At 38.1% G+C, this 14,697-nt stretch overlaps 1 protein-coding gene across 1 annotated transcript in view; it reads left to right on the forward strand.

The window, feature by feature from the left end:
• Nucleotides 1–14,697, forward strand: part of sun1b (Sad1 and UNC84 domain containing 1b) — a 56,151-nt gene that overhangs the window by 13,982 nt on the left and 27,472 nt on the right. Inside the window, exons 2-6 of the mRNA XM_080206841.1 lie at nucleotides 541–631; nucleotides 8,593–8,793; nucleotides 10,343–10,548; nucleotides 13,011–13,040; nucleotides 13,145–13,339. Of these exons, the coding sequence (XP_080062967.1) occupies nucleotides 541–631; nucleotides 8,593–8,793; nucleotides 10,343–10,548; nucleotides 13,011–13,040; nucleotides 13,145–13,339 (723 nt within the window). The remainder of the gene's footprint in view (nucleotides 1–540; nucleotides 632–8,592; nucleotides 8,794–10,342; nucleotides 10,549–13,010; nucleotides 13,041–13,144; nucleotides 13,340–14,697) is intronic.

Raw genomic sequence — 14,697 nt, forward strand, 5'->3', positions numbered from 1 at the left:
CCTTGAGTTTTGGAATTCTTGGGCTGCCTGTTTTTAGTTTCTATGGCCCATGGACTTTAGTTGACAAAACTGATGTAGGTTGAGCTACCAAATGTGTGCTTTACTGAGGTACAATATGCTTCACACGATAAATAAGGAACTCTAGTTGTCAAGATTCCCCATATTTTTAACATTTTAGAGGAGTTAACTGTTCTTATTCTGCAACCTGAACCAATTTTTGTGTTGTAAAGGACATATTCTAATCTTACCACCTAGCTACAGAGGGAAGCTTCAAAAATTAGGATTGTACAGTATAATTGTGTCCAAATTGGACTCACGGCAAAAGATGCCTTAAATCTTCCAGCCATCCAGACCCCAGCTTAATCTCACAGATATTCCTGAAAATATTGGCAATGCAGTAATTTAGCTAGACATTTTACCATTTTGATTAATCAGGCAAACAGGTTGAACACAAGTGGATTTTTATGTATTCGTAAACTGAAATGTACATGGTTTTATGTTGCTTGGAAGTATTGCATCATGTTATTATTCACCTTGCAGTAGAACAATTGAGCATGGATTTTTCCCGACTACACACATATGCTCCTCCTCAATATGTGCCAGAGAACACTGGCTATACCTATGCACTCAGGTGAGATTCTTCCAGCTAAGGTGCATGGTGTTTGCTGTAAATGGTCTGGAACAATGCTTCATTCGAATTGAATGTTTAATAATTATTTAAATGATCACAAATATTGTATTCTAGAGAATGAGTGCAATACTGACTTGTGATTGGAGTATTCAATCAACTGAAATGTTCAAAATTGTTGATTGTAAATATTTTCCTAACTTGACAATAGAAAAAACATTTTAACCATTCTTGTTCTGCAACTTTAACTAATTCTGTGTTTTAAAAGAGCATATTTTAATCTTACTGCCTAGCTATGGCAGAAAGCTTCATAAAATAAACAGAATTGGGTTTGCACAGCGCAATTGTGTCCAAATTGGACTGGATTAGCGTAATATGGGTCCATGCATTGAACATCTCTATAATAGAAAAATGAGCATCCAAATGCTAGCCTAAATGCATCTGTTTTGGAGTGCACTTGCTGCTTCACTGTTAACATTGCTTACATGTTTTTTGCCTCCAAGACCCGGTTCTGGTAATCAGTCTTCAAGAAGAGTGTGTGAGAACCAACACATGCTTGATTTTGTAACTTGAACTGATCTTGAGTTCTTGATCACCATTGTTCCTCCTTGCCTCTCTTGTAAATCCCACTTGCCTTATTTTTCTGATTTGAACTCCTCATTTGCTTTGTTTGTGTAACAAAAATTGGTATATCATTGAATGTACTGCTTGGCCAGATTTCTGTTGATTTTTGTATTAACTATTTTATATCTGCAGGCTGAGAATTATACCTGTTTAAAAAAAAATGTTAACTTGCCATCTGCACAGTGTGTAAAGCAGTTTTCTCTGCCGTTTTTGAGATTGATATTTGTTTATTTTCATTACCACATTATACTGACTACTTTAATCCTTTTTCAAGATTTTGGCCGTCATGAGTTTCAGTAATTGGCATTATATCTGTGTAAGGATCCTCTACCCTGATTATCGTATCTTAAACTTCACCAGTTGTTTGTTCAGTCTCTCCTAACTCTGCATTCGGTGACTTGAGCAATGCAAGTTACAGAATCTGGGATGGGTAAGCACATTCGGAAACAAATGCCAGAAGTCTGTTAACACAAACACTGCTTTATGTTTCGGGTTATTGCTTTTGGTCAAGAATGAAGAGACCTGGCAAGAGTATCCCAGTTGTCTTGAGAGTGCTTACGGTCTGCATGTTTACAAAAAGATAGCAGCTGTCATTTCTCCTTTTGGATTTGTGCTTCTAATGTTGCACCTAACACTGTCAATATTTGTTTAGTATGGGGAGAATGAAGACAGGCAGATGCACGACACAAGTGTATGAGAGTTAATGGAGAAAGCAGACAGTCGTGTATTCAGAAAAGCCTTTGAGCTGTTAATTAGCTTTTAAAATACAGTAATCCTACAGGACGAGACTAGGATTTCTGGCGAGTTAAAGATTTACACAAGAACCACTGGCCTCAATTCAAAATTTGAACAGTGAATTGCATTGTTTCCATTTGTGTTGCCATGATGAATCTAAAACTCCGTTACACAGAAAGGCGGCAAATCAGCCTTCAGTTTCAAATACTATTGCTATCCTTTTGAGTGAAATGTTTGGAGTGATACAAGGAAGTGGAAATAGTGTGACAACTCTAAGCCATTATTGCAGACTGCGCGTATAGTGGAGAAACTAATATGTGACCTGGGAATAGTTGAGTCAATGACACCCAGTAAAGAGTCAGTAAAGATTCTCTCCCATGTATTAAAATCAGTTATCTTTGTAAAATCCACTGTTCTAATGTACAGATACATTTCAAGCTAATTTGTTTGCTAAACACTTTCTTTGTAGGCCTCTTAAATAATCCCCACTTTTTAGCACAACCAAAAAAACACACTTTGCCACTGTATTTCTGATAACTAATTTATAGTTTATATGTATAATAAATAGTTTAACATATCAATTATGAGAATTGTAAGAATGTAACAGTTTCAACTTTATTGGTAGTCGTGTGTTCTAGAATTTCAGCTTTAAAATCCTTCACTACCTGGTACTGTTAAGTCCCAGTTTAAAATGCACCTCACAGATCAGCTCCTGATCACCTGCCCAATAATTGACATACAAATGGTTGAAGAGTATTTATTTCTTGTTGCTTATGGGGGTTCAAATCCCACACCAAGCTTTGAACACCAATATTGTAATCTGGAGTTGTCCACCATATGATCTCCAAGCCATAATCCTGACCACTAAGCCTCTCCATCCTATCCACTGACTCACTGTTCAAAATGCAGGTAAGCCCAATGAAATTTGCAATGTGCTGCTCCTTTAATCATTGACTGTTTCTCTCCCACATTTGCTGCTGATCGGAGGGTGAATGACCATGGTGCATTCTTGTTCTCTCTCGACCTCCCGTGCAGGCAGTACACTCCCTAAAGGAGTGCATGGGTCAAGATGGTGGCATGTTCCGAGTGGCCACAAAGAACAGCAGTTGCAACAACAGCACCCACCTGGGGCAGCTGGAGTTTCTAACAGGGCGGAGTGAGGAAGCATGTCTTGGCATCTACACAGCCATCCTGAATTCCTCTGTGGCAGTAAAATGTCTAAAAGCCTTGCGGCTCAGACGCAGGGGGTGGGTGCATGAGTGCATGCACCAGAGTGATACCTGCTTGTGTTCCTACCTTTGTATGATGCTGCTGCTAACTTGCAGTATGTCACTAGAGGCACATACCAGGTCAGTGTTAATTAAACCCAATTCCCTGGTAAGCTAAAAGGCAAAGAAGGTTTTATTGGTTAGCTCTGCTGCTGGTAAATTTGTATGGATAGCATGCAAAACAATACTTTTCACTGTATCTCAGTACGTGACAACAATAAATCAAAACTTCTATCTTGCTGCCATCAGACTTTTCAATGGACCCACTTTATATTAATTTGATCTTTTTCTACCTATGACTAACACTATACTCTGCACCTTCCTTTCCTTCTGCCCTATGTACCTGATGAATGGTATGCTCTGCCTGTAGAGTGTGCAAGAAACAATACTTTTCACTATCCCAATGTAAGCAACAATGAATTGAATCAAATAAAAGGCTAGACTCTGATGTGATCTGACTTTTTGATACATTGTGCTGGCCATATGTGGTCCCATCGTTCCATTCAAAAGATGAGGTGGGCTAAAATATTCCTGTTACCATCACTACCAAAACAGGTCAAGTGAAATGAATTGTTTGTTGGATTTGATACAAATTAGCTGTTGCACTTAACTACCGAACAATCTTAACTTGACATCTTTTTTAAACTTTTTTTTACTCCATTCTTAAAGTTACAAAACCAGTGCTCAGAAAGGACCAGACAAATCCAAATCCATTCCTTGCTTGCTCCAAAAATCACTTGATCTGAGCCAAAAGGCCAAGAAGTTTGAGACAAAATTAACAGTCACTTGGACAAACCTGATTACTTGAGGGAAGGTGGCATGGATCTTTTTTTTGAGGGCAGCTCACTGACTTGAATTTTTTGAGGCGATGTAAGAGTGTTAATGAAGATATTGTAGTTGATACTCTGTACATGGACTCTGAAAAGGCATTTGATAAAGTGCCACATTTCAGGGTTATCATTAAGTGGAGCCCATGTAATAAAAAGGGCAGTAGCAGCATGGATACAAAATTCAGAGCAACTGGAAACTCTAGTGATGAATGGTTGTTGTTTAGACTGGAGAAAATTGTATAGTGGGGCTTTCTAGGGCTCTGTCATTACTATAATGACTCAACTAGGGAGCACAAGGCACATTTTCAAAACCTGCAGAGCACATAACTTGTCCATCCATTGTGTAAATGACAGATGAAATTTTAATGCAAAGAAGTATGAAATGATTCACAGAATGAGGAGAGGCAACATAAGTGTAAATTCTAAAGGGGTTGTAGGAGCAAAGAGACCAATCATTTGAAGGTGACAGGACAGGTTGAGAAAGCAGTCAATAAAAGCATATGGGATCCTGAGCTTTTTAAGTAGGGGCATAAGAGAATAAAAGCAAGGAAGCCATGGTAAACCCATAAAATGCTGATTTGACCTCAGCTGAAGTATTGTGTCCAGTTCAAGGCAGCAGACCTGAGGAATAATGTAAATGCATGGGAGAAGATGCAGAAAAGTTGCAAAAGAATGCTTACAGGCATTGAATTTCAGTTACGAAGATAGATTAGAGAAAGCAAGGTGGTTCTCTTTGCAGATTCAGCAGAGATTTGATAGAGCTGCTCAAAATCAAGGGGTCTAAGCAGAGTAGATAGGGACAAGCTGCTTCTGTTGGAAGGATTGAGAATCAAATGACACTGATTTTATGGTGATCCAGATGACATGAGAGGTGCAGTATACATAAAAGAGCTGTTAAGGTTGGACAAGAAATGCTGGCCTTCCCAAAAAGGCATTCATCCCATGGCAATAAAAAAAAAATAATTCTTGCTGCTGAGTCTTCATTAGTGATTACCAATTTGAGAATGTTTATGAATAAGTAAACTAAGATTTTCTGGTTACCAGACCCAGGTTTATTAGTGCACAGAGTCATTTGTTGGTTCTTCAACCCATTGTGAAGGATTATAGTTGGAACAATGCTGTATGAAGACCTTATTAAGTGCAGGAAGAATAAAGTTTGTGAAAAAGAAATAATACTTAACTGGAATGTATTGTATTGTCCCTAGGATACATAATAAGGGTCCAATCTTGGAGCAAAATGCAGTTATGTAAAAGCAGAGAGGAAATGAGATTTTCAGAATTTGTATTTGTTTGGGTTAATTTGTAATTTGGGTTAATTTGGTGCTAGATCAGGCATTTTATTGCAATTGAAAACTGCCTGGTGGATGAAATTTCTTCTAATTCAAGTACTGCGTATTAATTAATGCTATAAATGGATACATGTTCATTAATTGTGTTTAATTTGTTGGCATTACTTGCTACTTTTGCTTCCTCCTTTCCAATTCTGTAGTTGGTAGGCTAGCCTTCCATTTGAGGTACAGTTGGCTGCCACTTGTCGATTTTTAAGTGAAAGCCTTGGCTGGTAGATGGGCCAGCAGTTGATTTCTGTCCTCCTTATGGTGGGCTTTATTTTGATTTCTGCATTACTAATCCTGCAGGGTTTTTTCCGAATCTGTTCATGAGTGGTATGTCTTTTCATGTGTTTTGTTCCTACGCTTGCTCCATTTGAATTACTGTCTTGTAGAAACATGATGCAGAAACAAGTGAGGGATTCTGAAAAATTGAGAAAGTAAATAAGTGAAAATAGGAAACAAAAGTAGAATAAGATTGTTCAGTAGTAAGGGAAGAAAAGCTGTATCATGTGCTGTAAAGGACGGCAGGTAAATTTACTTTCTACTGCTTGCTCACAATCTATAATGTGTCTTTTTGCTGAGTGGAATTGTGTTCCATTATCTGCTTATTCTCTATTTTTACTTTGAGATCTTCAATGAAACACCTCGCACACCTTAGTGCCCCTCTGCTAATTGAATAATTTGCGTGAAGTGACATTTAAATAACTTGTGGACCTGATTGAAGAAGACAAAGCAACTTGTGAATTACATGTGAATTGGTTTGAGTTTTTATCGATTCACAGAAAAGCCCATGTGGTGTTCTGTTCATTTGTGTGGCGGTGAAGTGATGTTTAAAATGGGAGCAGCAAATGAGCTATGATTTGTGTGGCTTTTCAGGTTTCTGTGGATATTGCAGAAATTGTTGTAAAATGAGCAGTCTGGTTTTGAGTTGGAGACTTGATGTTTTAGGTGGGTTGTCAGCAATCAGTTATGTTGTTGAAATATGATAGAACGTGCAGTTCAGTTGTACCACTACTTAACTAAACTTAGTTAAATATTGCTGTGGGTTTGTTATGTAATTTTTAGTATTTGAATCTAGTGTGTTATAGCAGCATGTAGAACCTTTGTAGAAACTGCAGCTTCTATAAGTTTTGTACAGAATTGTTACTGTTTGTTATCGGTCTAGAAGTTCACAGTTAAGTGTAAGCAGTTCTCTGCTAACAAGATAACTTGCACACATACATAAGACGACTTTCCCTAGTTAATTTTAAATGTTCCCATTGTACAGCTGAGAGCTGTCTTAAAATGCTGTAAAAAGGGCTGTGCTTCATTTGATAAAATGTCATGATCAACAACATTTCACAGAGTAAAATTAAAGTGTCAAACTTGTTTTTAAAAAAGGTTTAAAATAAATTTCAACTGAAAGGAGATCTTACAGCAATTGGGCAAATCAAAAAAAAGTTCCCCCAAAAGGTTGCTGAGGCTAGATCACTTGAAGATTCCAAATTGAGATTAATATGTTTTTGTTAACCAAACAAGGGTTACAGACCGTTGATGGTTGGATTATGATGTGTCGGCTATGGACAGGCTCGTGGGGCTGAATGAGGGAGCTCCCCAATGATGTTCCTATGCTCCACCTGTGTTGCAGTTAGTTCTGTCCTTGTTGTGGAATTCTATCACTTTGGCATTACTGCAAGGTGGAAGCAGCCTTAGTGAGGTTCTCAAATGATTTCATAACCACAAAAGATTGCATCCAAAACATTTAAACTTGTTAAGAGAGCTCTTACGAAACTGAAGCGATCCTCAGCTGTTTTAGCCAGTTGGTGTTCAGTTTGTGTGTTGTTCCTACTCATGGCTCAATTCGATGCTTTGTACCCTTGCATTGTTTGGCATGAGCACAAATCTGCCCTTCTCCTCCCCACCAACATTATGAATAAAATTGATGCTGCCTTCTGTAATCCCCTTTGCATGAAAGGGCATCTTGTTCTGCTTGAGTTGCATCGAGATGAATTTGGAGGCCAAGCTAATGAAACCTGCTGTGACTTTTTCTCAAGTCTGTCTCCTTTTTACCATCATTGTCAACTATCTATAATGTTTTGCATTTTGTATATGCACAAAACAGTCTTAATCAACAGCATTTAAATCGTTAATAGGCATGCAGAGCTGAATTTAGAATATTGGGTGTACACAATAGAAAAAAACACAACTTTTTTTAAAAGTACCTTAATTTTCCATTATACATTTTATATTTTCTTTCTGATTTGTATAATTTTTGAGTAGAATGTGACAGTATTGGTGATTTGAATTTTTATTTTTCATGTAGAACATACCTTTTCTGTTTTCCGCTGCTGCATTTTTGTCTTTCTCTTGCTCCCCCAACCCAGAGAGAAGTGTTTTGAACCTTTACAAACGTTCCATGACAGTCGTCTTTCTGGGAATTGGATGGTTCTAAGTTGCATGCTATTCCTCCCCCTTCTCCCACTCGGCATAATGTTTTGCATCCCTTTTGGTTTTCTCTGGAGTGAAGTTGAAATGCTTTCCCAGAAAAATAAATCAAGACATGTGAATTTAGATGATTCTTAAGCACCCCCTCTGCAAGCAGTTGGCTGTAGAGCATTGTTAAGAAAGACTTAAAAATAGTTTTTCTACTTGCCTGTCAGTTGAGTGGCGGGAGGATCTTGAGGTAGAAAAAAATAATTGAAGTAACTGTTCTGTGCTAAAACTTTCAAATATTTTGAAACTCATCTGGATTTATAAACCTTAAAAGATGAATATTGCAAGGAGGATGACTTTATTAAAAGCCTCTGATTATTGTTGATTATCTTTGCTAATCTAACTACACATTCTTTTGTAATGGTGCTTTAACACTGAATCTTGCATACTCTTGAAACTGGAATTTTTACATCAGTAATTTTGATCATCTATAAAATTTGAAGACTAAACAGAACTACCAGATTGTGTTTTTAAACTTTTGGTAGTTGAATTTATAAAAGATTACAATGTCTAAATTACCACAACCTGCATGTTATGTATTGCATGATTTTAGTGGAAACTGCATTAATGACTGATTAACAATGCACAAATTCTTTAAAACTGAAACCAGAGCATGAACAAATCGGTATATTACTATTCCTTAGTATTAATGTTTAATTGTTAAATGCATGTGAAATGTTCACATACAGTATGTTTTATTACAGTTCCAGTTACTCTACAGAGGCAGTGGATTTTGAAAGCACACATCAGCTGCATCCAGTATACGACTCACCAAGAATGTCACGACGCAGATTGCGTCCTGTTAGCACTGAGTTTTATGCCACTGAGAGTGTGCACAATGAGAGCATTGGGAGCAACCATTCTTTTACAGGAAGCCTCTTGTCCTATAAGGAATCTATATCCAGGTAAGCCTGATTATTTATTAGGAAAAGGGGACAGTGATCAGGCTTGGGATGATAATTGATTTGAATGCCTGGCACTTAAGTGACAGGTAACAATGACCATTTCCCACAAGAGAGATCTAACCATTTCCCCATGACTTTAGATGGCATTGCCGGTGCTAATTCCCTCACCATCCTCGGGTTATCAGTTCTGTGGTGAATAACTCATTGCTTGATTCCTCAAAACCTGTCCACCATCTGCAAGGCAAAAGTCAGGAGTGTGATGGATAATGCCTCGGAAGCTTTGCACCATTCAAGTCAAAGCAGCCAACCTGGAACTCACTAACAGCTTTGTGGGTGTGCCTACATTACACGCACCGCAACTTAGCTGATCCACCACCTTAAAGATTACCCTCACCATCTCGCAATGTACAACATCTACAAGGTATACTGCAGCAACTTTCCAAGGCTCCTTCAGCACTTTCGAACTTACGACCTCATTACCTAGAAGGATAAGAGCAACAGATAATTGGAAACGCCATCACCTACAAGTTTCCCTCCAAGTTGCACACCATCCTGCCTTGGAATTATGTCAACATTCCTTCGCCATCACTGGGTCAAACCCTGGAACTCTAACAGCTTTGTGGTGTACCTACGTTATATGTGCAGCAACAGTTGAGAAAGTTATATTCTCATCATCTCACGAGCAATTGGAGATGGAGATAAATGCTGGTAGCAACACTCGTATTTGGAAAAACTATTTTACAAAAAACATAATGATGCTAAGCAGATTTCTTCACCAAAAGTCCTTTTGAAGATTTATTCTTTCTCCTTGACTTTTTTCTTATTGCTTTTCCTCCTATACCCCGAAATCAAAAATAGACCTGCTAATAGAATCAGATCATTTCAGTGCCAGATTCAGATTAGTAGATATGATTCAATCCTTTGGTTTTCCTCAAGTGACTGAGATAAAAAGAAAATTCTGACTTTGAAACAGAAGATGTTAAAGCACAAAAACAGTAACTTTGAGGCAGAGACTACTGTTTGGAAAGCATGTGGTATACGTGATGTTCCTTGCACCTGATGCTGATGTAGACAATCCTCCGGTCAAATATCACTTAAAAACAATGTGTGCACATTTCTGGAAAGATTGAATGCACTATTTTGGGGCCGCTTGGAGACACTATCAATGTAATTTGTGCTTTTTAACTGCTGCTGAAATGTATATGCAAAATTAGACTAAGATGATGAATTGTGCATGTTTGCATAACATCAAATCGTGAGGTTACCAATGGAAATGTTTAGTTATTGTGGGGTTTCCCCCTTCTTTGAAGTTTTAAGTTGATTAGAGATAGTCAAGAAATCTGGTTCAAGATCTTTGTTCTTTCTTCGGTTTGGCTTCCAGACATGTGAAGGCAGCCTTGGGGTTGACTTATTCTCCTTTGCTTGGTGTTTTTGTGTAATTGGGATCTTGGGTACTAGTTTGCCTGAACTCTAATGTATTGTGACACTGTGTTATTATGCAAAACATGAACATTTGCTGGCGATATTTTAATATAGCTTTCTTTTCCAGAAGTACAAAACAGCAGCAACAACAAAAACACAAAAGTTCAAGCAAAGAAATTGTTTCTGTGTCACATACTCCAAGGAAATCCATAGTTGAGTCCTCAGTTTCCAGTCACAGCAGTATCCTCAGCTATGGGACAGACACATCGATGATGTCCACCGTACTGGATGAGTCTTCGATTCGAGAAAAAACAGAACTGGGTCATTTCTGGGGTAAGCAGGACAAAGACCAAATTGTTAAATTAGATACAACTACCTTCTGATTAGTACTTTAGATTTCTGATTAGTACTTTAGATTTCTGATTAGTAAAACATTGAAGAACTAAATAACTATAACTTGAGCAATTTATTTTCCTATTGAATGTTGTGTTGGAGACTTAATGTTTGGAAACAAATCTGATTTACATACAATGCTTAATATTTTTAGATTTATCAACCAAGTTTTCAGTCACGGTATCTGTTCTCATTAGAGTAATGCTGATTTACTTTTGTCTGGAAATCCTTTTAAAGAGCATTTCAGAGACGGCTCATATTTTTTGCTCTTTACTGTAATGTCTCCTATTCCTTCAATCAGAAGATGTATCAGAAACTACCTCTTTACTCTAATCACAGCCCTCGTTGGAATCTTTCCCCATGATCCTTCAGAATGAGTGCTGAATACAATGTCCAACATTTCATATGCTGCATTACTAATATAATTTTGTGATTCTGTGACCCCTTTTCACTCTTGTTGGCAATGCTTTTCGAGTTCATCTTGTGAAATATCTGCTTCTAGCACTCCAGTGTTTTGCAGCACTTTAGCATTCCAGCAGCAGGCTTGAAAATTGTCTGATGGTTGTAACTTTCTTACACCTGGTGCATGGTATTTTTGAGTCTTGCTAGGAGCATTTTGAGTTGTTTAAATAGGAGCTTGGTGTGTTTAAAATCCAATTTTGGATTAGTAAAATCTATGTTTGCCTTTACTGGTAATAACTAATAATTGGCTTAGCAGATAACATTTTAACTCATTTTACTAATTTTCTCTTTAAACACATTTAGGTTTTTTTTACATTGAGTGAACAAAATGTCTTTTGAATGAGGAAAATGTTCTTTTAAATGTAATTTCAAGTATGAATTTGGTGTTGACCAAACTCTGGGTTGGTTGGCACACGAGTCTCAGAAATTAACTAATGTTTGTGTAAGACAATGAAAGACTCAGCATTTGATTTATTATAAACAAAATGCTCACTTCGAAGTCCGTTAGCATGTGGAGTATCACAAGCATTAACAAACGAAACACGTGCAGTTTGGAGATGTTATCTTAGAACCACCAACACGTTCTTTTAGGAAACCACGTCAACCGCAGAAAGGGAAGCAAGGGTGAAACAAAACTGCTCTAAAACTTAGTGGCTGTTCAAACAAAACAGTCCATAGGGAGCAAATTTCAAATTGATTTCAGCAGTTCTGTGCTTCCACCAACATATTCGAGTTTGCACAGAACCCTGCGTTTAAATTCAATCTAGCAAATACTTCTGTTTTGAAGTGCAGTCATTTCAAGTGAAGGGATACTGTTTATTTTCTGAAGCAAAAAGAGAAGAAGTGATTTGAAACACACCTCTGTTCCAGAGTGTGGAACGGTCTAGAACGCTGTTTTCATTACTCTAGTGCTTTTACATTCTGTGTCTGTTTCTTTGAATGATATTCAAATTTTGAAACTGGATATGAAATGTAGTCTAATCCTGAACCTTAGTTATATTGTGTTCTCCCAAATGTGGTCCAATACATTTGAGGTTAGTGTACCTAAGTTTCCATCAGAAACTTGGTTGTACCAATTGAAGTGTATTTAGCAGTTGCAAATCTTTGAAATGCATTTTTTTGCATTAATCATTCTTTGAACATGGTAAATGCACTGTCCAGCATAGAGTTGTTGTACAGACGTAAGTAAGTCCCACATTAGATTCTTCTATCTCTACTGAGTTATTAAAGGGTATTAAAACTGATTTTAATACTTGAATTAAAGGATGAAAAATTAGCTTTGGTTTTGGCTACTAATAGCTATTCATTGATCTCTGCTGGAAGGTGGGTGCATGTGGCTGATGGGTGAGAACTAGTTGAGGTTATCTTGTGGTTGAATGGCCTTCTGCAATTTGCTGCTAAACTCCTTTAACGGACAGCTTGGGAAGAGGTGTGAAAGGATTCATGATGCTTATGAAATTGTACCCTGCATAAGCTCAGGAAATGGTGGGCTGTGATAGAATTTACCACAGAGCAATATCGACACAAAAGTGTTGCTTGTAGTGAAGTTTATTCAATGATTTGTTAGTTATTTGCGTCATCATGCAATGGAACAGGATTAGTTGCAGTAAAATGAAATATTTGCATTTATGTAGTGCCTTTCATGACCTTGGGATGCCCCTTGGTGCTTTACAGCCAATGAAGAACTCAGTGCTGTTATGTCAGTAGTTGCTTTTTAGTAATAGGTTTTTTTAGCTATTTGAATTCAGCGTTTTATTCAACATAAAACAGGTATTGCTGCTGGAACTGGAGTGAACCTTCCCTTTGTTCGAGCATTTGACCTGAAGTCACTGCTGAAGGGCACTTGCTTTCCTTCAGTCCACTGGTGCTAAAGTTGCGCAATTGGCTAAATACAGTGTACTTGAGCATGATGGAAAAGTATTTTGTTTTTTGTTTTGCAGGTTTAGATGATGATGACGGAGATAACAAAGGTAAAGAAATTTTCAGCTGTTAAAACTCATTTGACGTTAAAATACTTCACCTAATTTCTTTTAGTTAGTGTAAAAAATCCAAGCCGTCCTTCTTTGTAATTTAGGAGGAAATACAACTTTGATCCAAGCCAATGGGGACATAGTAACAGGAGACATGCAGACAGCCATGTTCAATGGTTATACCTGTAACGACTGCAGCATTCTCTCCGAACGAAAAGATGTTCTGACTGCATACTGTGCTTCCCATGCACCCTCTTCAACCGTGTACTCCAGGAGCAAAAACAAAAAAGACAAGTCAAGTAAGTGACTGGTATATTTGTAGCATAACGAAGTAAATATGAATATACTGCTTGGGTAAAACTTAGCCACGTGAACTTGTGCTACAGGACTCCACGGTTGTTGTGGTATGACAGTTCTGTTGGGGGTCTCACTTGAAATGCACTTGCAGACACTGAGGATAGGTTCAGCTTCTCTGATTATCACTGTCCTGACTAGTAAAATAGACTTCTAATCATTTAGACAAGACTCCAAACTGGCTGGAATATTATGTTTGATTCTGGGCACCATGCTTTAGCGGTAACATAAAGGCTTTGAAGAGGGCACAGAAGAAATTTACCACACTAACCCCAAGGAATAGGGAATACAGATATGGGGACAAACTGGAGAAACTGGTGTGTTACTTTTTGGGGCAGTGAATGTAAGAAAAGATTTGGAAATGTTTAAAAAATGAAGGGTTTCCATAGAAATAGCAGATGACAAAAGAGCACAGATTTAAATTGATTGTAACAACAAAATCAGCAGCAACATGAGGATGATACTTTATTTATGCAATGTGGTTGTATAATTCACTGCCTGATAGGCTGGTGGATAAATATTGAATAGTAGTTTTCAAAAGGGAACTGGATAATTCAAGGAAAAAATAATTGTAGAGTTATTGGGGAAAGAGTGGTAGGGTCAGGCTAGCTCTTCGAAAGAGCTGGCTCATACTGTGGGCTGAATAGCCATCTTCCTTACAGGGGTGGTGAACCCCACTACCAGATTTCTCTGGCAGTGTTGCAACACCACCCCTATTGCTGAAAATTTTGCTGTTAAACCTGACCCTGTTTTGGTGGGTTGCACCAATTTTGGGGAGCAGGGGATACTGCTGGGACTATTTCCAGAGACCAGGAAAAGGGGGCCCTTGAAGGAGACAATCCCAACACCCTCCCACGCTCAATTCCTGCATGAAGCCTAAGTATACTTAATTGGCTGCTTAAGGGCCTCAATTGGTTTGAGGACACGTGTCTTGCTTGATGTCAGGCTTGCCACCCGTTATATAATGGCCAAGTCCAAAGTGTGGAGATGCTGGCCTTGGACTGGGGTAAGCACAGTAAGAAGTCTCTCAACCTCAGGTTAAAGTCCAAGTTTATTCGGTAGCACAAGCCACAAATTTTCAGACCACTGCCCGTCATCAGGTAAGTAGGAGTTGTGTTCACAAACAGAACATACGTAGGTACAAACTCAATTTAGTTTGAAAGTTTGTGGTTTGTGCTACCAAATAAGCCCAGGGTGACAGCAAAGACACCCCAGGAGTTTTGTAAGCTCCCTTGCTTGCGAACCTGCCCACCTGCTGTAAAATTCTGCCGTGTAGTTCTCTCCCATGATTTTGTAAAAAGAA

The sequence above is a fragment of the Carcharhinus amblyrhynchos genome, chromosome 18 (assembly GCF_965287045.1).
Source record: "Carcharhinus amblyrhynchos chromosome 18, sCarAmb.v2.hapA, whole genome shotgun sequence".
Taxonomy (NCBI): Eukaryota; Metazoa; Chordata; class Chondrichthyes; order Carcharhiniformes; family Carcharhinidae; genus Carcharhinus; species Carcharhinus amblyrhynchos.